This window comes from Dendropsophus ebraccatus, chromosome 6 (assembly GCF_027789765.1).
Source record: "Dendropsophus ebraccatus isolate aDenEbr1 chromosome 6, aDenEbr1.pat, whole genome shotgun sequence".
Lineage (NCBI taxonomy): Eukaryota > Metazoa > Chordata > Amphibia > Anura > Hylidae > Dendropsophus > Dendropsophus ebraccatus.
The window spans coordinates 13,942,958-13,966,271 of record NC_091459.1 but is presented as its reverse complement, the minus strand read 5'-3'; the positions used below and the strand labels follow the sequence as shown (position 1 = coordinate 13,966,271).

The following is a 23,314-nucleotide window of genomic DNA, read 5'->3' as shown; positions in this document are numbered from 1 at the left end:
ACATATTCGGATGGTGCTTGCAATCAAATTAACCATTGAAATCTATGAACGGCCATACATTGTGTGGACAGAGTGGGAACAACGGCCATTGTTCCTGCATTGGCAGCTGCAAATAATAGTGATGTCAATGATTTGAGCAACTGTAGGGTAACAACGGCCGTTGTTCAATACAGTGTGTGAACAATAGAGTCCCCCATAGAGTTTAATGCAGTGCATGATCTTAAGGCAAGAACGGCCGTTGTTTTAATCACCGACAACATACACAAGTACAAATGACCTGGATTAAAAAAAAAAAAAACTAACATAAAATTGTTAATCAATTGTACGTTAAAACATATACCATTAATATCAAGTACAGTGGTGCCATGAATTACGAGTATAATTCGTTCCGGGACGGCGCTTGTAATCCAAATCCACTCCTAAACCAAAGCAAATTTTCCCATAAGAAATCATAGAAATGCAGACAATTGGTTCCACACACCAAAAATAATGATTTATTATTCTGAATAACATGTAAAACAAAAGAAACAAATATTTAGAAGCAGCTGAATATGTCATTATAAATTACTGTGGAGTACAGCAATCAGCATGTGGTGTATAATATCTAGTAAGTGCATAAACAGCAGCAATTTGTAGATACAGGATGGAGATGCAGATCCCCGTAATGCAGTAGCGTAGTACAACAGGCTAGAATAGAGAAGTAAGGCTGCTGTTAGAGATATGTGTGGTCACATGACAGCAATGGGAAAGGAGTGTGTTCAGCATGGACCAATCAGAAAGTGAGAATCACAGAGCTGTGCAGGAGGACAGTGACAGATACTTTTCTATACAGCAGTGTGAATGGCTGAGTGTGAGTGCAGGCACATTAAAGCTGCAGTGTGTATAGCCGAGTGTAAGTGCAGGCACATTATAGCAGGAATGGAGAGAATGGGAAACACAAGAACTGACAGAGACTGCAGGGAGCATGAAGGAATGAGCAGGGCAGATGTGGGCACATACATGCAGCACTCTCTGACCGGGAGGGGTTACAGCTATGGAGAGATTACCTCCACAGTCCTGTCACTTCCTGGGTCAGAGTACAGTGCTGTAGACAACGCTATGCAGACATACTGTATCACTAGCCCCTAAAATTAGAAATAGCTTAATAAAATCTGTAAAAAGGTAAAAAAAAAACAAAAAAAATTCACAATAAAGGACAGGTGGTCAAAGATAGCTTAGGTGGTCAAAGATAGCTTACCTGCTCGCTATCAGCACGTGTAGTACCGCTAAGGGAACGAGGAGCAAGCAAGCGCCGATCTGACAGGTCTGTGCTCTCTTGCTGTAAAGATCGAGCAGTGTAATAGGGGCTTTACTGAATGGGTTTTTAGCTCTGTATATACAAAAGAGGAGGGCAAAAATTGAGGTAGACAGGGCAGTGCTGGTAACACGTTATATAACATGGCCCAACATAGAGAAGATTACATAAAGCAACGCAAAACTCCAGGACATGATCGCTTGCAGCCAAGAGTTTTTAGAAAACTCAGTTGGGCATATTCTGTACTGTTGCACGAAATACTCAGAGATTCTTGGTGACATGTTTTTTGTCGGGGGACTGGCATAAGGCAAATGTAGTGCCAATGTTCAAATAGGTCTCTCGGACTTCTTCAGGTAATTATATACCTGTAGTCTTAAAGGGGTATTCCACTCAAACATTACTTTTGATATGTTGCTTCTCATCGTGAGACTATCAATCCATTCCACACTTGGTATTCTCTATTTAGTCTCCTTCCCCCAATTCTGAGCTGCTGCTTTTTGCGGAAGACACAAAAATATGTGTGTGAGCCTTTCTCTCTGTCTCCCCCTCCTCCCCCCTCCCTTCTGGGACAGCTGATGTAAACAAGTCCTTAACTGGCTGTATCTGCAACATTGTGCTTCTTTGTAAGGCTGGGAAGCTTAATCTGAGGTCAAGTTGCTGATGAACTCACTGTGATTACCCCATCCCAGCATTACAAAGAAGCTACAATGTTGCAGATCAAGCCAGTCATGGACTTCAGCTGTCCCAGAAGGGAAGGGGTAGGAGACAGAGAGAAAAGCTCTCACTCATATTTTTGTGTCTTCAGTAAAAAGCAGCAGCTGAGAACTGGGGAAGGAGACTGAATAGATAATAACAAGTATGGAGGGAATTGTTAGTCTCACCATGGGCAGCAACATATCAAAAGTTATGTTTGAGTGGAATACCCCTTTAACATCCAATGTAGGAAAACAATATGAGGGGCTTATAAGGAGCTACATAGATGAATATATAAGGGGTAATAGTTAGTTTTTTCAACCTTACTAACTATGTAAGCATAGAATAACTTATATTCACATGGCTTCATGTATAAAATTCAGCATGTAGTGCTCTCTTTACATATCATGTTGTATTCTCCTATACGAGACATTTGCTAAGTCAGACTATGTGCTGCTTGGATATTACATAATAGATTTTTTAAAGGAACTTAATGCCTTTCAGTCTGCATGCAATTTCAGAAGACAAACCTTTATCGCCGCGGCTGCTCTGTAGACTCTGGAATATAAACTGTATCTTATCTTTTTAATTTTCCTCTCTTCTCCTCTCAACCTCCCTTGAGTAATTACAAAGCTCTTCCTAAAAATGCATTTTAAAGTGTTTCACCTCATTTTAAATTTTCTTTTAGTGGGTCTAAAAATGAATATGCTAATGCTTCTTAGCTCATCTGTGCTCTGAAAGCTTTGCTGACTAATGTGTATTTTTATGTTCTTTTTTTTTATTTTCAAGGAGATACACATATATGCAGGTTAAGGAACAGGAGGAAGCATACATAAATCCCAAACAAAGTAGTCCGCAGAGATTCGTAATGCTTTTAAAATACATAGGATGAAAGAAAAAAAGTGCTGTCGACATGTTAATCTGGATTACTATATAATTTAGATAAAAAGTTTTAATGTATAGTGGAAAAGTGGCACCGGAAAAAACACAGTGGCCCAGATACTGAAACAGTCTAAGTGCAAACGAAAGGCTAGAGATGAGCGAGTACTAAAATGCTCAGGTGCTCGTTACTCGAGACGAATATTTCCCAAAGCTCGGGTGCTCGTTTTGAGTAACTAACCCCATTGAAGTCAATGGGAAACTCGAGCATTTTTGCAGGAGACCAAAGCTCTGCACAGGGAAGGTTGCCTGAAAACCTGGAAACCTCAGAAAATGATGGAAACAACACGGAAAGGACAGAAAACAGCAGGGGCAGCACCACGTGTACAGGACACAGCACAGTGAGGATAGGTATAGCTGAACTACATATCCCAGCCATCCAAGAGAATGTCAGCAACAGGACAAATTGACTACTGACAGCTGCACTACAAGTCCAAGCCAGAAGCCAAGAGTAGCAAAAAAAAAAAAAAAAAAATTAAAAAATTTTAAGCCCTTAGAAGGACTGTAGGGTTCTTTGTGTCGGATACCTGACAAACTACACACTAATTCCCTGCCTAACACTCTCCCTGACAGACAGCAGCTCTCTTCCTAATCTCTTCCCGCCCGCATCTGATGCGAGCACCGCAGGACCTAATTCTTATATGCCCAGGTCATCTAATCTGGCCAGCCAATGGCTGCTATCGACATGTAGGGTTCCCACGTGATGCTGCGAGCTCCCAAAGACTCTCCTGCATGATGATTGGCTGAAAAAGTCACCAAACATGCAGGAAGAGGAAGATACCATTGTCTCGAGTATCGCGAGATGCTTGTCCGAGTTTCGTACTTGTTTAAGTATTAGGGTACTCGATGGTACTCAAGTACAAAGCTCGGACAAGCATGCTCGCTCATCTTTACTAATGACCCTATAACACAGTGATAATCAGCTGAATCAGGCTGATTTGGCCGATTATCGCTGTGTGTAACAAAGAGAATGATCAGCTCATTAAACGATTATTGGTTGATTGTTTCTTGAGGTCCAGACCTAAAATCATCGGACAATGCCCGGTTGACGGCTAATGATTGTAGTATAAAATAATAAAGTATTTACTTACCTTACCACGTTCCCCCGTGTCCTCGGGCCTTCTATGGTCTGTGCAGCTTTGTCTTTTTTTTTTTTTACTTTCTGGTCCAGTCTCCACACTGATAGGCCGCTTAGCCAATCTCTGGCCGAGACAGAACTGCGGCCAGTGATTGGCTGAGCGGCCTGTCAGTGCAGACACCGGAGCAGAAGGCAGAGCTGCAGCTGCAGAGACCAGGAAGACCCGAGGACACCGGGGAATGTGGTAAGGTAAGTAAATACTTTATTATTTTACACTGAAGGCAATGATGCTAACGATGTCCGTGCAGCCCTTGCTGCCTGATAGACGGCCTGTGTAATTACTCAGTAAACAACTACTAGATCGGTGCTTGTTTACACTTTATGATCCATCTAATGGGACCCTTAGAGTAGACAGTCTTCAAGTGAACTAGATGTATCAGTGTGCCGGCTGTTTTAGAAATCTGTGTGACCAACTTCTGTATTACTTTATTTGAAGTGTGCCACACTTCTTAGGGCTCGGTCACACTAGCGTTTTTCTTTGTTTCTAACGGATCCGTCTATATTAATTAAACGGATGAGCATAAACTGATGAGCAGACTGATGCAAACTGATTGCAAAATGTTCATCTTTTTTTAATGGTCCGTTTGTATTTTGGCTTAAAAAGACTGACTTTTGTACATCAGTCGGCATCCGTTTTTCTATCCGTTTATTTTTCTTCTTTGGTTTCTTGCTGCTTCTGCGCATGCTCAGTGCAAGAACGGATGAAAAAAAACGGATGTGAACGGAAATACCTTCCGTTTTAGATCCGTCCTCATTGACTACAATGTAAAAAAAAACGGAAGTGCACTTTCCGTTCGTGATCCGTTTTTTTAAGCGGAAAGAAAAATACTGCAAACACTATTTTTTCTTCCGTTCAAAAAAACGGATCTTGAACGGATTGCATGCAAACGGAGCACAATTAGGGAAAACGGAGCACACTAAAATAGCATGGGAATCTATGGGGATTTTAACGGATCCGACAGTTTCCGTTTTGCTTACTCTAAAACGGAAAAGGTAGTCGGAATGGTGCAGGATGGTCAAACGCTAATGTGAATGTAGCCTTAGAGATTTTTTTTTCTCATCCAGTGTCACACCTTAGGACAGGCGAGTCAAACTCATGTACAAAAAAAATTGGACAAAGTCACAAGCCAACCTTGATGTTTACTGACACATATGTGCAGCATTCCTGCACTGTCAGAGCGGCTTGCAGTGTTCCTTGTTCTGTCAAAGCGGTGTGTGTCTCCCACTGCACTATGATAAATTATATCATAAATTGCTATGACATAACAAGTATAGGATAGGAAAGTTTAGGAGGGGAAGCGTCCATGTCACTGCTGTATGTACCACCCATGACACACATACCGCCATCCTATGGGCATCATGGGCGTACGTATGGCAGTGATGTGGACACCAGTGGTGGATTAGCTGTATCATCTATAGTATATAGTTCACTTTAGGCACCGCAATCTTCCAATGTAGTGCCCCACAAAGTTAATTCCCCCAGTAGTGCCCAACAAAAAATTAATAGCCCCAACAGTGCCCCCCAAAAACAGATAAAGAGATTAATTTCCCCAGTAGTTCCCACAAACAATTAATTCCCCCAATAGTTCCCCCACAAACATCCCCCTCCCCTGCTGGGAGACTGTGCTGAACCTACCTATCCTGGCTTCCATGATGCAGCTCCTATGGCAGCAGGATGCTCCGGCATAGGACATGTGATGATGTCACCACGCTTCCTGCACCATGATGCGATTCATTCACCTCTAGACCACAGGCTTAAAACTGCCCGCTGTATTGCAGCCTGCTGCGGCAGTCATAGCCATACACAAATCGGAGTACCTAAGAGGTTAAAAAGTTTAAGGTATTGACCTGACCCCAATATCTCAATCCAGTCAAGCATCTGTGCAATGTTCAGGAAAAACTATATTAAAGGGTACCTATCATTTGGAGTGGGTGGCAGTATACGCCACAAAAATCCTGCCCGTGGGCTGCCCATTCGGCAAGTGCCGGATATGGAGTTCTTCCAGATCAGCCTTTTATTGCATACACTTACAAAGCAGTGAAAGGCTGAGCTGGAAGAACTCCATCTCTGGCATGTGCCCGAAGATACAGCCCACCGACAGGATTTTTGCGGAGTATCCTTCCACCCACTCCAAATGATAGTTACCCTTTAAGAAAACCCTGAGAATAGGAATCTGAATGATTTTTAGAGGATTTAGACTTAAATGCACAATAACAATAGGAAGTCAATTGTTCGATCGATACTGTTGAAGTATGGGTTTGGGTGTCATAAATAGAGTTGATCGAACTCGAACATTCCCGAACCTTCAGCATTAGATTGCTGATGTCTTCTCGGTCCGTGCGGAAGGAGGAGCATGCCCGGGGACCGTGAAGACATCAGCAATCTAATACGGAAGGTTCGGGAATGTTCGAGTTCGATCAAACCTAGGATTTTCCGAGGTTCGATCAACTCTAGTCATAAATTGTTTATTACTATATGGAATGACCACTCTACCATTATATATGTATATATTAATATGATGAATAATACATACAGAGGAATACCAATAGGGGAAACACTCAACGTAGTGGCCTGTTTCTTGCAACTATGATAAATGGAATCTGGTGATCTGAGTTATAATCTCCTGTTAGTAGAGCGGTTTTCACCCCTCACCATAATAATTACCAATATTTTACTATTTTGTCCTACACAGCATCCAACTAGGATAATGCTGGTACAATTTAACTGTTCATCATGACATTGCTCTTTCATACCCCTGATTGATTTACCAGCTAACTGATTCTGAGTTCCTAATGGAATCAATGCTCATATATGGTGAGAACTTCTGTCTGTAGCTTCTTCTATGTAGACAGAGTATTTTCCTCATATTTCAGAGTCATTATTTTTGACAAAATACCCTCAATATCAACTGAACAGAATTGAACACAGTCTCCCTGCCAAACGCGCACCATTAATCACCTCTCTGTCAAAATCAAGTCTCTTGCTCCAGGATTATCTGCCAAAAACCTTCGGCAATTTGGCCGTCATAACTTTTTTTCAAAATGATCCTAAGGAGCGTAACGTATAAATGATTTAAACTGTCACAGTTTTTTTTTTTTTTTTTTGCAAAAAACAATAGCACAGGCGATTTTAAGAAACTTTGTAATTGGGTTTATTAGGCAAATATGCCATTATCTGCATATGAAAAGTCTTTCCCCAGGTCCCCCCCCCTCCTCTCTCTCATTCACTGCTCATTATCAGGAAATCTCGACTAATTTACACCAGTCGGTGTAATCTATGGAGAGGGGAGGGGGGAAGAGGGAGGAGGAAGATTAGTCACCGCCAGAGAGCAGAGAACAAATGGTTGCACAGTGGTAGCTATGCGAAAGCTGGTATTCAGAGGTCAGAGAGGTCAGTGCTGAGGAGATACCCCGGTGATGTAGCTGTAAATTAACTCTATGTTGTCCTGTTTTGGAGGCTCATCTCCCTCCACCCCTCCCCTCTCCATAGAAAACCATGAAGACAGGGGGGAGAGCTTTAAACAGCTTTTTCATGATCAAAATGCTTTTTTCAGCTAATAAACCCAATTACAAAGTTTCTTAAAATCGCCTGTACTATTGATTTCTGCAAAACATTTTTAAATGACAGTGACACATTAAGGAGCGTAACGTATAGATGATTTAACTAGCTGGATGCCACACCTGTGGCAAAGAATCCCTAGTCTTGGAGCGGAAAAGAACTGAAAAAAACAAACAAAACCCAAAAACATTCTTTACCTATTTCACCCAAGGATAGATATATATATAATTTTTTTTTTTTTTTACTTTTTTTTTTTTTAATGGCAACCTGTATACAGACAGACTATATTTTCTTATTTGCCTTTTTTTTTTTTTAGTTAGGCTTTTACATGCTTTCAGTCTGCCTGTTATTTCTGTGACAACACAGCCTATTATAGTCACCATACAAAGAAAGCATTTTCCGCTCCTCTCAATAAAAGTCTTTGCCTTCTCCTCAAAACCTAATGAATGAACATCAGAGTTTGCCACCTCACTGTTTACAGCTAAATACAGAGTGACCCTTTAGTTAGTGCAAAGTCTCAAGTAATATATGTCAGAATCAACTCGTAAGTAAAATCTGGCGAAACACAATTACAGTCTATCCATTTAATCTATAGTGATATATAATGTTAATAAAGTCTTTGCACCAGACGGTACGGCTTGAAATATCTCGCTCCAGCTCTCGGTAGATAAAGTGAAGAGTCTATTATAAAGATAATTACTGAAATTACCGAGTGTTTATCATTTGGAGAGAAAAATGCACTAAGACATGTTGTGTCTGAGAGCTCATTGTGAAGATACCAAAGTAAAACCTAGGCTGTTTGGAAAGAATAATACCCTGGAAGACCGGGAACCCATAATGTCTTATTATAGCTTTCTGCGTCCTTGTAGGAGGATTGTCATAAAAATGCATCAAAGTCAGTAATTTAATCTATTTCCTACATAGCTGAAGCTCGCGGATAATATGTCTCTGTTGTATCAAAAATAGCTTTTCTTTCCGTAAGATCTAGAGAACTGTATTTGCCGCCATGTCGTAAGGAATAAAAAGCTAACCTGGACTAGGTGAACACAAGTTTATGCAGAATATGTTGGTCTTTCTTTCCTAGGATCATCGGCTTCTGAGCTTAAGATCCATTGCACACCTGAAGGAATACGATTCCATTGTTACATGAAGTACTTCTCCGAAGAAATGAAAGTAACCTGGTACCAGAGGTATGCAATCTACGGTGTTATAGAATACATTATTGAGCAGACAAGGAAAACTGAATACAGTGGTGCCTTGGATTACGAGCATAATTCGTTCCGGGACTGTGCTTGGAATCCAAATCCACTCTTAAACCAAAGCAAATTTTCTCATAAGAAACCACTTATATGCAGATAATTGGTCCCACACCCCAAAATATTCTGAACAGTAAAACAGATGAAACAAACAATAAGAAACAGCTGAATATGTTGTATTATTAGTTACTGTACAGTATAGCAGCAGTGTGTATAGCTGAGTGTGAGTGCAGGCACATTATAGCAGCATTGTGGATAGCGGAGTGTGAGTGCAGGCACATTATAGCAAGAATGGAGAGGATGGGAAACACAAGGGCTGATTAAGATTTTAGGGAGCATGAAGTAGGAAAGAATTGGATTTGCCATGATTTGGAAAGTGAGGGAGACTTCCTGGGTCAGGGTACAGAACTGTAGACCACCTATAAAGACCATGCCCCTCCCCTCCCCCGCTCCCCCTCCCACCCAGTACAGGGAGCTCTTAAACCAAAGCAATGCTCTAATACCAAGTTACCACTGTGAGCCCTTCTTGCAAAATGCTCTTAAACCAAGGTACCACTGTATAGTTGGACACTTCCAATGTCAGTTAAAAAATAATAAACATGGTGCGTACGCATATAGCATTGCTTACCTGTATGCTACAGTTTTGAAACCATCAAAAATCAATGTATCCATTTGTTTTTGTTTTTTTGGGGGGGGTCTTATTTCCTGGTGGTGTTTATTGGTTGAGCAGTTGCTCAGAACTTCAATTCCCATAATGTATTGATTTCTATCAGCTCCCTATCAAAGCCCTCCCATCCAGTCTACTCCTTACCCACAGCACTTCTGCCTTTTCTCCACCCAAAACTGTTGCAGAACAGCGAACTATTGCAAAGTGAGTTTGCAGCACCTAGTGCATTCACTCCCTGTCTGCTCTTTCTGCTGGGTCATTCATCACAAGGCAGCATGCTGTAAACCAGAGATAGGAAATCTGTGGAACACCAGCAGTTGCAAAATTACAATTCCTATGATCTTTGGATAGATAAAAGTAAAGCTTTAGTTGTCCAGGCATAATAGTAATTTTAGTTTTGTACCCCTGATTGGGAAAAGGGGGGGGGGGAGGGAGGAGGGGAACACCAGGTGGTGCAGGAGTTTGGCAGGAGGGTGCAGGAACATAGGAAAAAAGCTTTATTTACTCATCCCTGTGACCTGGATTTCCCCTTAAGTTTCCCTTTAAGCCTTGAGGTAAGGCAAGGAAGGACACGTGTGTATATCATGGACATATCTGTAGGTCATTCAGTAGAAGATGTATCATGAAATATATTTTTTATCTATAGGGTATGATTACGCATAAAAAATGTCAAAATCTGTATTTTCAAAATATAATGTGCCCCATTGACTTTAATGATCAGTTATATCCTTGCTTCCTTCACCATACTAGAATGGTATGCAGTGTCGGACTGGGGTATCTGGAGCCCACCAAAGGAAATGATCCTGGGGTCCCACCAATGAAGAACCAGTCAGAAAAGACATGTCATTTAGTCTTAGCGCATGTTCTAAAGCTGGGGGACCACCGGAGGATTCTCCGGTCCTCTGGTGAGCCAGTCCGACACTGATGGTATGGTAAAGGAAGCTACTAAAAAATTCCTATCATTACTCTATTTTTTTTTCAAAAGTCAATATAAGTTTTCATCACTGAAAATTTGAGATGACAATTCTAAAAATATCTGTTTTTTTCCAATCACATTATTAGAACTGGGAGGATGTCTATGCCCTGTAATTGAAAGATACCAGTATCAGGTTAAAATAATTAAGACACAAGTTCTTTAAAGTGAATGACAGACATAGGCGTCTGTGACAGAGATGAATAATAATTGTCAATCAACTGATATTAAGGCCTGGAGATACATGGAAGCACCTGGGAAATTACGATCAGTAATGAAATTATTGAAGTAACTAGGAGCCTTTTAAAGAGCCTTGCTTTATTCCACTTGATGTTAATTCTTAAAGTGTAACTGTAATTTGAATGTCATTTTTCATAAACCAATAAATATCAATAGTACAAGAGTTTCCTTCTGTACTCAAAAAGCTCTTTTCCTACCTCCCCCCTCACTTCAGAAGAAGCAGGATTTCTGTGTCCATTATGGTCTATGGAGAGAGGGGGATGAGGGGGATGAGTGAGCAGGGAGAGGAGAAAAGGCAGCCCTGCAAAACACAACATCTTGCAATCTTATCTCTCCAAGATCCCAGATAAGCACCAAACTTTCTGACCTCTGAATCCAGGGTTTTATGTGCCCAGACAGTCTCCAAACAGCTGGGCCGCTTCTCTGCTCTCCCTGCTCACTCATACAATACTGCTCATTCTCATACAATATATAAACTCCGCCCCCCTTAACCCACAGCTGACCGGTGAATACTTTTCCGGTCCATGCTCCTACTTGCTTCTGGTGCGCCCGCCTCCCTGGTGTCCTGCTCAGACAATCAATGCACTGCCCCGCTCCAGCTACTGATTTGCCGAGTGGGACCTACGGGAGCCACAGAAGCAGGCCGGAGTGGTGACCAGTAAATTAATCACCGGTCAGCTGTGGGTCAAGGGGGATGGGCTCTACATACTTGCAGCAGAATGAAAAATCCCCTACCAGTATGTAAACCCATTCAAACTGACTGTACCGGGAATTGCAGCGGATTCGTACGTGTGAAACTGTCTAAGAAGGGACTGGAACTTCTAGGGAGTCATGTGGGCTTATCCTAAACAACTATATAATAGTGTACGCCTTTATGATTAAAGTGTCACTGTCATGATTTTAAGAAACTTTGTAATTGGGTTTATTAGCTAAAAAAATGCATTTTTATCTTGAAAAAGCAGTTTGAAGCTCTCCCCCCTGTCTTCATGGTTCTCTTATGGAGAGGGGAGGGGTTGAGGGAGATGAGGAACCAAAACAGGACAACAAAGAGTTAATTTACAGATACATCACCGGGCTATCTCCTCCAAAGTCAGCACTGACCTCTCTGACCTCTGAATACCGGCTTTCACACAGTGATGGGTAATCCTTTAGTTGCCAGCAGAGAGCAGAGAACAATCTCCCTCCTCCCCTCTCCCCTCTCCATAGGTTACACAGGACCCAACTGATGTAAAAGAGTCATGATTTCCTGATAATGAGCAGTGGATGAAAGAGAGGAGGGAGGGGGGACCTGAGGAAAGACTTTTTGAATGCAGATAATGGCATATTTGCCTAATAAACCCAATTACAACGTTTTTAAAATCACCTGGACTATTGATTTATGCTAATAAAAAAAACAAAAAAACAAACAGTGACATTTTAAAGCGTAACTGTCATTTCAGGGTCAGTTTTCTGAAAACATTAAATATCAACAGTACAAGCGATTTTAAGAAACTCTGTAATAGGTTTTATGTACTAAAAGAGTTTCCTTCTGTACTGAAAAAGCAATCTCCCAGCCTCCCCCCTCACATCAGATGAAGCAGGATTTCTGTCTCCATTATGTGGCTATGGAGAGGGGAGGGGCTGTTAGGAGTGACTGAGCACGGAGGAGTCCTGCAAAGCACAACACCCTGCAATCTTCTCTCAGTAAGTTCATAGATAAGCACTGACCTTTCTGACACCTGAATTTAGCGTTTTAGGTGCCCAGACAGTCTAGAAACCAAGCAGGCATCCATGTGGTCACTGAGTGTACAGTATAGTAATATGTTATTGCAGGGCAGTTGTGATGATAATAATACAGAGATCACATTGCGGGGGTAATAAAGTAACATTAGCCTTCTGAACTGTAAAGTAAGGTTACTGCTTCTACTAGGATGAGCTAAAATCTCACAAATATTGCTTTAGCAGTAACAATGGGAGCCTGTGTTGTAGCCGGGGCACGGACGTCCCGCAGATTATTTTGTATTTCAATCCCGGCTCCGCTTGGCTCATTAATCCATCAAAGGCTGAATTACGTAGATCCCATCATAATGGGCATTCTGGTTATTTCTAATAGTAAACATAAGAAAGTTAAATCAAGCATCTGTTTACACAATGACTTTTGCCTTCCTTCTCGGAGAACGTCTTAGTTATCTGCGAGCACCTTAGTTGTGCTGTGTTCATTAATTTACAAGAGTCTGTAGCTTCTCATCTCCCAGAATGATGATAGGTTCAGATCATCTCTTTCAAAGTCTGCCATTATTGCAGTGCTGAACGCTGAACACAGCAGTGCCAATTAGAGAGGAAATGACTGCAGGGTGACATTTTGTTTTCAAGCTACAATTTCATGTTTTTTTTTTGCTGATTAACTATGTTGCTGCTGGAATTACGAAATCATATTATGAGGGCATTGGACCAGCTGCTGTATATAGTGACTTTTATGTCTCTTTACTGTTTATGTGCTGGTATTTTTAACATTGTTACGAGTGTGACCACATACTTAGCTGCATATTTGTTCTGAAGTGCACTATAAATAGTCAGGAACTGAACCAACAGAGGGTGCAATATAATTTTACAGAAAGTTAAAAACATGTTAATTGGAGATCTCCAGTACCCCCCTCCATCTGTCACTGGATAGAGAAAGTTAAAGTGACTCTCTACCCACAATCTGACCCCCTCAAACTGCTAGTATAATCAAATAGCTGCTTTTAATCCAAGATCTGTCCCGGGGTTCGTTCGGCAGGTGATGCAGTTATTTCCTAAAAAACAACTTTTAAACTTGCAGCCCTGTGCCAAACTGGTGTGGCCTAGAGTACCCATGCCCTAGGATTGTGACACCCCTACGTCCCTCCTCCCCACCCTCCTCACCATTAGAAATGCTCCTGGAACATTTTCTCCTGTTCATCACCTGTCTGAAGATGGAACATGTGTTGGATCGTTAAGGCTCATGTGCAGTGTTCACACAGGTGATGAATAGGAAAAATGGTGGGGAGGAGGGACGAATGGACGTCGCAATCCTAGGGCATGGGTACTCTAGGCCATGCCAATTTGACATAGGGCTGCAAGTTTAAAAGTTGTTTTCTAGGACAATAACTGCATCACCTGCCGAACGGAACCCCAGGACAGATCTCAGATTAAAAGCGCTATCCGAAGGTACAAGGGGTTTGGGTCAGATTGTGGGTACAGAGTCGCTTTAAGGACATCCAGAGGCTAGAGGAAATTATAAGTTGCCAATACCTGTCCCACGACCAGTACTTTTGATGATTTGGGCCCCCTAGATCACACTACTTAAATTTTTTTCTTTCAAATCAACCTCTCATGAAGTTATAAAAATTTATAATTTATTTCTATTTAAAAATCCGAAGTCTTCCCATACTTATTAGCTACTGTATGTCTTGCAGGAAGTGAAGTATTCTCTCCAGTCTGACACAGTGCTCTCTGCTGCCACCTCTGTCCATGTCAGGAACTGTCTAGAGCAGCAGCAAATCCCCATAAAAAACCTCTCCTGCTTTGGACAGTTCCTTTCTCGGCCAAAGATGTCAGCAGAGAGCACTGTGTCAGTCTGAAAATAAAACATCACTTCCTGCAGGACACACAGCAGCTGATAAGTATGGGAAGACTTGAGATTTTTAAATAGAAGTAAATTACAAATCTATATAACTTTCTGACACCAGTTGATTTGAAAGAAATTTTTTTAGCTGGACAAACCCTTTAAAGAGGATTCCCCTGTCAATACTTCCTATTTGAGGCATGATCTTCTTTGAGCAGAAGATATGCCTTCATGCGTTATAAGCGATTAAGCAATTCCCTCCCCCCTTCCTGTTTTTTTGGTTTGTTGTCCTTCCTCCTCCCTTAATCCCCAATTACCCCCTGAGTAGTCTATTCTTCTGTTATTACCGATCCATAGTATGCTGATCAGTGATGTCCGACTGCTAAACCCCCCTGTGATTTGTAGAAGGAATTGTGCTCAGGAACGAAGGGAGTGCATTGCAATTCCACAGAATAGAATGAATGTGTTGCTGGCTGCTAGAGATGAGCGAGCACTAACATGCTTCAATGCTTTTTATTCATGTTGAGTATTTTTCAATACTCGATTGCTCGACTTGAGTAATTAACGCTATTAAAGTCAATGGGAGATTTAAGCATTAAGCGTTGAGCAAGTCATTGGATCACCTGATAAACTGAGAAAGTGAGGGAAACACCATGGAAATGGAACGGGAATAGCAGGGGGAGCATGTATGGAAGAATCTAAGACTCCAAGGCCACTGTATTAGCTGTGTACTGTACCAGTGTCAGACTAAAAGAAAGTGGAAGAGGGATTCACTTAAAGGGGTAATCCAGCGCTACAAAAACATGGCCACTTTTCCCCCTACTTTTGTCTCCAGTTCAGATGTGGTTTGCAATTAAGCTCCATTTACTTCAATGGAACTGAGTTTCAAATCCCCACCCAATCTGGAGACAATAGAGGGGGAAAAGTTGCCATGTTTTTGTAGCGCTGGATTACCCCTTTAACCGCCAGGTTGTATGTTTTATGCTTGCACTTTACCACTTGCTTGAGCCATAAATTTGGATGCTGCTTACGTAGTTTAACTTTGATATATCGGTACTGGCCATGGTATCTGGACCTCTCAGCCCCTAATCCACATGTTTAAGGCATACATGCAGGAGAAGACTTGCTTTGCATGAGTACCATGCGGTACTTTTTCGAGGATCAAGAACTTTTAACCTCTGATACTTGAGTGAATAGTATACTCCATACTGAGCATACTTGCTCATCTCTACTGGCTGCGTATACGTGCTGTCTCCTTATTTTTACATTGAAAATTTCCCCCCCATTCCCATGATTTATGGGGATCCCAGAAATCTAAACCCTACCGATCAGCATGTTATCCCCTGTCCTGTGCATAGCACGCCCAGATGAAAGTACCACTTTGACTCACATACAATAACTTCACAGTCTATGTTCTGAAAGAAAATCTTTGCAAATTCCATAGCATACTGATTTAAAATTTAAAGGGGCCGTCCAAGGACAAATAAAAAAAATCCTTAGGGTATATGCACACTAAGGAAATAACATGGATAACATGCAGAGGATTACGTCGCTCACCCCTCCTACACTCCCGCTTGAAGTTCTGACGGTCCCATAGGCTTCATTCTATGCACAGGCAGATTCCACCGCTGTCCACCAAAAGAATTGTCATGTAAATTTTTTGGGCGGACATTGGAATGCGCCTGACCATGGAGTCTATGGGATTGGTGGAAAGTGAAGCAGGAGCGTGTGTGTGTGTGTGGGGGGGGGGGGATGAGTGACGGAATCCATTGCATGTTATCCGTGTTATTTCCTTAGTGTGCATATACCCTAAGATTTCAAATGTGATTTAAGAAGCCACATATACAGCAAAATAGCTGAACTATCCCTCTTTTCTATCAGGGTACTGTATGATTAAATGAAGTGTTTTTTTTTTTTGTTTTTTTTAAGGATTTGCTGGAGAGTTGTCACTGATTTGCTGTGGATTTGCCGCAGATTTTGACTTCCCTATAGAAGTTAAGGGGGTTATCCAGCCCTGCAAAAACATGGCCACTTTCTTCCAGAGACAGCACCACTCTTGTCTCCAGCTTGGGCGGGGTTTTGCTGCTCAGTTCCATTGAAGTGAACGGTGCCTAATTGCAAACTGCACCTGAACTAGAGACAAGAGTCGTGTTGTCTCTGAAAGAAAGTGGCCATGTTTTTGTAACGCTGGATAACCCCTTTAACTCTATTTATATATAATTATCTGAATGTATAAAATACTGTAAAAGTAAAAAAAAAAAAAAAAAAAAGGTTAATTTTGTTATTTGCTTAAAAGGGAATCAAAGATTTCTTCAAGTGACAAGATGAGAATCGGAGGCACAGATGATTTCGCCTTTTTGCAGATTTGTGAACCCACGGAAAAGGACAAAGGAAAATACACATTTGAGATATTCGATGCCAAATCGTCCTACAAGAGAACTGTTGATTTATCAGGACAAGGTAACACTCATAAATCGGAGGCTTTTCGGGAGATTTCCCGATACGATCAGCGCTCCGAGCACAAATAAAAACTATGAGCTGCTGTTGTTTTTACCTTCTTTTTTATCTTGTGAAACTCCGTCGTTGTTATGGAAACCGACTGACACATCTTCTTTTTAATTTCAGCTTTTGAAGAAGCCCATGCTGAATTCCAGAGACTCAAGTATGTTTGAAATTCATGATTTTGTATGCAAAATAAGATGTATAAAATATTATATTAAACACTTGCTTTTCATTTCCTCCCACAGGGCTGCAGCCTTTGCTGAAAAGAGTAAGTATTAGGAGAACTCATGACTAATAACGGGGTGCCCGTTTACATACACAATCTGCACAGTGGGGGAGGGGCTACTATTGTTTGCAGAGTGTCCGACAGTGTCCGGCATTGTGCAACGTGTATTTTTCTTTGTATCATTTACTATTTTGGTACATGCAGGTTAGAAACATGCAAAGCCCTTTATGATTGTTTTTTGTGACGTTTGCCCTATACTGTACATTGCACCAGAAATGAGACTTTTATTAGTAAATTGAAAAGAAAAACATGCGTTTCTAGCCACATCCCTTAAAAAAAATGTTTTTCCCCCTAAACAGTTTACAATATTATTACTTAATAGGAATAGTAAATTCTTTCAGTATATATATTAAAATGGCTTAATAGGCAAACAAAAATCTTTTTGTTTCAAGTCAACAGGTTTCAGAAAGTTATAAAGATCTGTAATTTACTTCTATTTAAAAATCTCCAGTCTTCCCATACATATCAGCTGCTGTATGTCTTGCAGGAAGTGGTGTATTCTTTGCTCTCTGCTGCCACCTCTGTTCATCTCAGGAACCCCATAGAAAACCTCTCCTGCTCTAGACAGTTCCTCACATGGACAGAGGGGGCAGCAGAGAGCATTGTGCCAGACTGGAAAGAAAATATTTCCTGCAGGACAAACAGCAGCCGACAAGTATGGGAAGCCTTGAGATTTTTAAATAGAAGTAAATTACACATTTATATAACTTTCTGAAACCAGTTGATTTGGAAAAAAAAAGATTTTCGCCGGAGTTCCCCTTATAATGGGAGTTGTCTGATGGGGATAAACTATTCTGTGTATTGTAGATCAAGGAAATCAGTTGATATCTTGATACCTAGTAAACAGCTAGGTTCCCACAATGTTAAATAAAGGCTAAATTTCGACAGTCGTTTTTAGTTAAAAATAAAATGATATGTGAACAGATTAAAAAACACAAAATGAAAAAAAAAAAAAAAAAAAAGCCCATATTTTGCAAAAGTGCAGTATGTTGCAGCATGTTCATTACTTGGATGGTCATAATCAATTATGACCATTATTCTATATGGTGTCGGCCAATTTCCCATTGGCTTTAAAGGAACACTTTATTATATTGAAAATATGGCCGTATTTTACCTTTATTTTACAGTGCGTGAACATAACCTCAGGAAAAATTGGTGTAAATGCAAGCGCAATGTAATATGACTAGACTTCTGGGTCTCCAGCTTTGTTATCCCACAACTAATATGATATCACGGCATATTGATGAGTGACTTGTGTCTCTTTTCCATAGATCGCGGTAAAGTGATTGGTGGATTGCCTGATGTGGTGACTATAATGGAAGGCAAGGTAAGAGAAGCTCAATGCTGTATGCTGGACTTTTCCTTGTTTAGCCCACGTTCACGCAACATATTTTTCTAATTAATCATGGCCATGATTAATTCAAAAGATACTTTGCATTGACAATGAATGGAATCCTTGCCGGAGTGCATACACATTGCAAGCGTCCGCAACAAAAACTGACATGTCAGTTTTGTGCGGCCACTATTCATTAAATAGCGGCCACACAACCCTGACAGTGTGCAATGGTGAATTTGGGATGCGGGCACAGACGGATGCGCCCTCATCCCAATGCAATAGAAATGAAGTTTATCCTGCCGGAACTGGAGTACCGGCCGGGAAAAACTTCAGTGACATTGGCAGTTCTATAACACGGCCGGGTCAGAGAACGGCCAGTGTCATACGTTGTGTGAACGTGGCCTCATACTGTAGCTTATATAGTTTCACAAGAACTTGGCACTAGGGTCAAAGCATATAACTTACAATTCATACTAAGGTAAGAACGTTAGCAATGCAACGCATTACTAGGATCTAAAACATTTAGAGATGTGAACCCCAAGGCATATATCCTCATATCTAAAAATATATATAGAAGGCATCATAATTATAAAACAGTAAAATAGCCTTTGGCTATGTTCAGACTACGTATTAGACCGGCCGTTCCGTGACCCGGCTGGGTCACGGAACGCCCGGTGTCTGAAAAGATCATTCCGGCTGGTACTGCAGTACCGGCCAGATGATCTTTGCAGTCGCAGAGCTTTGATGCGGCGCATCCGTGCGTGCCTGCATTAAAACTTCCCACAGCACACTATGGAGTGAGCGTCTGGAGCTGCACTCTCCATAGTGTGCACTGACAGGGTTTTCTGCGGCCGCTATTCACTGAATAGTGGCCGCAGAAAACTGACATGTCAGATTCCTATGGCGCCGCTATAGAGATTCCATAGAAGACAAGGCAACGTATCTTTTTGTAAGAAGTACGGTCGTTGTTGCCGATTGCAAAAACAGCCGTACTTTTACAAAAAGATACGTTGTGTGGACATAGCCTTTAGCTGTCCAGGCATGATGGGAATTGTAGTTTTGCAACCACTGGAGAGCCAAGGTTCCCTACCCCTGGACTATAGAAAAGCTCATATTGCTTTAGTTTAGTTATAATGATGAGAACGTGCCCTACTTCAATAGAGAAATTCAGTGTCATTATGAATGTACAGTATGCTGTATGTCTGGGCTGATTTACCCAAGGGGCACAGTAAAAAATAAAAAAATAAAAAAAAAATACATAATTCAAAAGGAAGATTAGTAATATTGTATAAAAAAAGTTTTTTTTTTTTTTTTTACTGAATAATTCCAATGTATTGCTAAAACGCCATCCTAAAAATCATGTTATTACAACGGCCTGTACAAATATTGACATGGAATTACTATGTCCTCATCATTGGAGACTCACATTGACATTGCACTCAAACAGCTGAAATATTCTTTACTCTCTGGTAAATTTTACTTGGCAGGAGAATGTAACAAGGGAAGAAGCCTGTTTTATTTGAAGTATTCCGAGCCTTGATTTTAAATTATTATTTTGTACAATATAATGCCTTAAGGGGATTCTTGTGAGCATACATAAAAGCTTTAAAGATATCAGCCAAGGCTTATTATACAGTGTTAAGGAACATAGGACCTTTCGGTATTAACCAAGACTGAGCTAGATGGAAATGACATTAAAATGAAAAGTCTGTAAGCTACAAAAAACAATATGCTAAAATATAGAATCCTCAGCCACCAACATATTGTTATTGTTCTCCGGGTTCTACACAAGTAATTGCATTTTGGACTTTAGTTTGACTTGATATTTACAGAAAAATTTGAGAAAACAGGGACTGGCTACAGTTTAATAAAGATGAATGTAGCAAAATAGCCGGAGAGTCATGCGAGAATAACCAAATACACACTAATATGCACAGACAGGTATAAAACTTCTAGCTTCTAGACTTCCGACATCTAGACTACTTTTCTAGACTATTCTAGTGCTATGTCCAGGGCCGCCTTAACAGCTTTATGGGTCCCTGAGCTGTGAACTGCCACCGCGTTACCAAACCGTGAACTGCCCCCCCCACCATTCTATTCCTGGGCACCGGATGGGTGTGAAGCATTGGAAGCGAGCCGGCCCACCACTAGTGGGAGGAAACCCCCACCCATCGATGATGTGGCCCCATTAATTCTAATGGAGCCGCATTATAGAGGGGAGGGGGTTTCCACCCACTGGGGGCAGGCCGGCTCACTTCCAATGCTTCACACCCATCCGGTGCCCAGGAATAGAATGGCACTGAATGTGGGAACCAGGTCGCAGTTCAAAAAAAGGACGCGGCATCGGCATCCTGCACCAGCGCTGCTCTATCCATGTAAATATCATAAAAGTGATGCACCGGTGGTACATTAGTTTTAACTACGGGTAACAATAGGGCTCATATACAATAGGGTCCCTGTACACTGTATTATACAGTATACAGGGATACAACATGGCTCATACATAGCTACAGAAGGGCAACAATATGGCTCATATATACAGCCGCCACAACGGGATAGAGGATCATGGGAGGTGGGGTCATTCTGGGGTATGGGCAATGGGGGTGTTTAGCTCCGCTACAGGCACTGGCTCTCCACCACTGGGAGAGAAGAGCGAGGAGCGCTGCTGCTAAAAGGAAAGGGTGAGTAGGGAAGAGAAGGGATGGTGTGAGGATGCTCAGAGGTGTAATGGCAGAGGGGTCTCCTATGACCCATGTGCCCCCTGGTGGCCATCTACCCTGCCCAATGGGAAAGATTGGATTTGGGGAATGTCAAAGGTTTTTATTGGTCACTGTTCAGATCCTGACCTATTCTTATTTGCCATGCACTCTTCTCCCCTCTCTCTGTCAGTAAAGCCTAAAAGGCCCCATAGATTTGAATGGGAGCTCACCCATGTCCCATGACAAAGATTCATGAAAAACACTATTGGCATCTAGTTGAGTGTTAGATTTACTACTGAGAAAATTTGGTTCATGTAGTTGACCTAAAAGTGTTCACGATCATCATATAGCCACCTACTGTAGCTCCTGCTATCTATACAAGTCTTAAGGTTCTTAGATGGAGACGCTACTAGTGAGCCAAGGGTGATAAGCTCTGTAGTCCCTGATTCAGCCAATGACTGAGTATGTAAATGTAAAAACCTACGGTCTGAATGGTCTTCTTGTGTTTTTAGACCTTGAGTCTGACCTGCACAGTCTTTGGAAGCCCTGATCCTGAAGTAACATGGCTGAAGAATGACCGAGATCTGGAGATAAGTGATCATTTCTCTTCCTCACTGGAACAAGGAAAGTTTGCAAGTCTCACCATTAAGGATGTTTCTTCTGAGGACTCTGGAAAATACGGCATAAATGTTAAGAACAAGTATGGTGGTGAAACAGTCGACGTCACTGTAAGTGTATACAAATATGGGGAAGAAGTACCTGAAGTGAAACCCGCCCAGCCTACTAAACCTGCACCTGCACCCGCTCCTGCACCTGCTCCTGCACCTGCACCTGCTAAAGCACCTGAAAAATCCAAACCTGCTCCCAAAGCGGGGAAGTCCGGAAGAAAGTAAAATTGTAGCAATTTAGCAACCTATAATGTGAGTCATTTATGACAAATAGAGTAAAGTAACGGTGGAGGGATTGACCATGGAGATGTTTCCCACTAGATTTAAACTATTTCATCTCCACTTAATCTTTGCACTATTTCCCATAAATAAGCCCCAATACGAATTAAAGGGAATATCCAGCGAAAATATTTTTCTTTCAAATCAACTGGTTTCAGAAAGTTATATAGATTTGTAATTTACTTCCTATGCTTATCAGCTGCTGTATGTCCTGCAGGAAGTGGTGGCTTCTTTCCAGTATGACACAGTGCTCTTTGCTGACACCTCTGTCCATGTCAGGAACTGTCCAGAGCAGCAGCAAATTCTCATAGAAAACCTCTCCTGCTCTGGACAGTTCCTGACATGGACAGAGGTGGCAGAAGAGAGCACTGTGTCAGACTGGAAAGAATACACCACTTCCTGTAGGAAAAACAGCAGCAAAGTACTGTAAGACTGGAGATTTTAAAATAGAAGTAAATTGCAAGTCTATATAACTTACTGACACCAATTGATTTGAAAGAAAAAGATTTTTGCTGGACAACCCCTTTAAGAAGAAGATATCACTCTGGTTGATAACAGATAATCTTTCTTAGTACGTGTGAATATAGAACACTAATAGATTGTGATTGTATGTGTTAGTACAAGTATGTATGAAGGAATTTCATATACGCAGCTTCCAATCCCTAGAACTATACAATAGTTGATGGAAAGAAACCTCCAGTTATTTTCCCAAATCTATTTAACTATCTTTTAAACTTATGCCATTTATAACTGGTTAATGAAAAAGGAAGTGAGATCAAATCAACTGGTTTCAGAAAGTTGTACAGATTTGTAATTTACTTCTATTTAAAAATATCCAGTCTTTCAGTACTTAACAGCTGCTGTATGTTCTACAGGAAATGATGTATTCTTTCTAGTCTGACGGTGCTCCCTGATGCCACCTCTGTCCAAGACAGGAACTGTCCAGAGCAAGATAGGTTTTCCTTTAAGATTTGCTACTTCTCTTGACAGTCCCTGTCTCGTACAGAGGTGGCAGCAGAGAGCACTGTGTCAGACTAGAAAGAATACACAACTTCCTGCAGGATATACAGCAGCTGATAAGTGTGGGAAGATTTGAGATTTTTAAATAGAAGTAAATTACAAATCTATAGAACTTTCTGAAAATAGTTGATTTGAAAAGAATTTTTTTTTCGCTGGAGTACCCCTTTAACTGCCCATATCTCTGTTAATTGTGAGTTTCG

The 23,314-nt window shown here is 41.2% G+C and overlaps 1 protein-coding gene and 1 long non-coding RNA gene across 4 annotated transcripts in view; one reads left to right on the top strand and one right to left on the bottom strand.

Annotated features, from left to right (window-relative positions):
- MYOM2 (myomesin 2) overlaps positions 1-22,252 on the top strand; it is a 230,171-nt gene extending 207,919 nt beyond the window's left edge. For all 3 annotated transcript variants that reach the window (XM_069974526.1, XM_069974527.1, XM_069974525.1), the window contains 6 exons: positions 8,708-8,813; positions 16,621-16,784; positions 16,950-16,986; positions 17,072-17,094; positions 18,384-18,439; positions 21,660-22,252. In XM_069974526.1, the coding sequence (XP_069830627.1) occupies positions 8,708-8,813; positions 16,621-16,784; positions 16,950-16,986; positions 17,072-17,094; positions 18,384-18,439; positions 21,660-22,040 (767 nt within the window). In that variant the 3' untranslated portion in view covers positions 22,041-22,252. The remainder of the gene's footprint in view (positions 1-8,707; positions 8,814-16,620; positions 16,785-16,949; positions 16,987-17,071; positions 17,095-18,383; positions 18,440-21,659) is intronic.
- LOC138795449 (uncharacterized) lies at positions 343-5,869 on the bottom strand. The gene is made up of 3 exons (XR_011363611.1): positions 5,701-5,869; positions 1,238-1,369; positions 343-419 (listed from the first exon to the last, which is right to left on the bottom strand). It is a non-coding gene; the product is annotated as an uncharacterized lncRNA (long non-coding RNA).
- Positions 22,253-23,314: the final 1,062 nt, after the last annotated feature.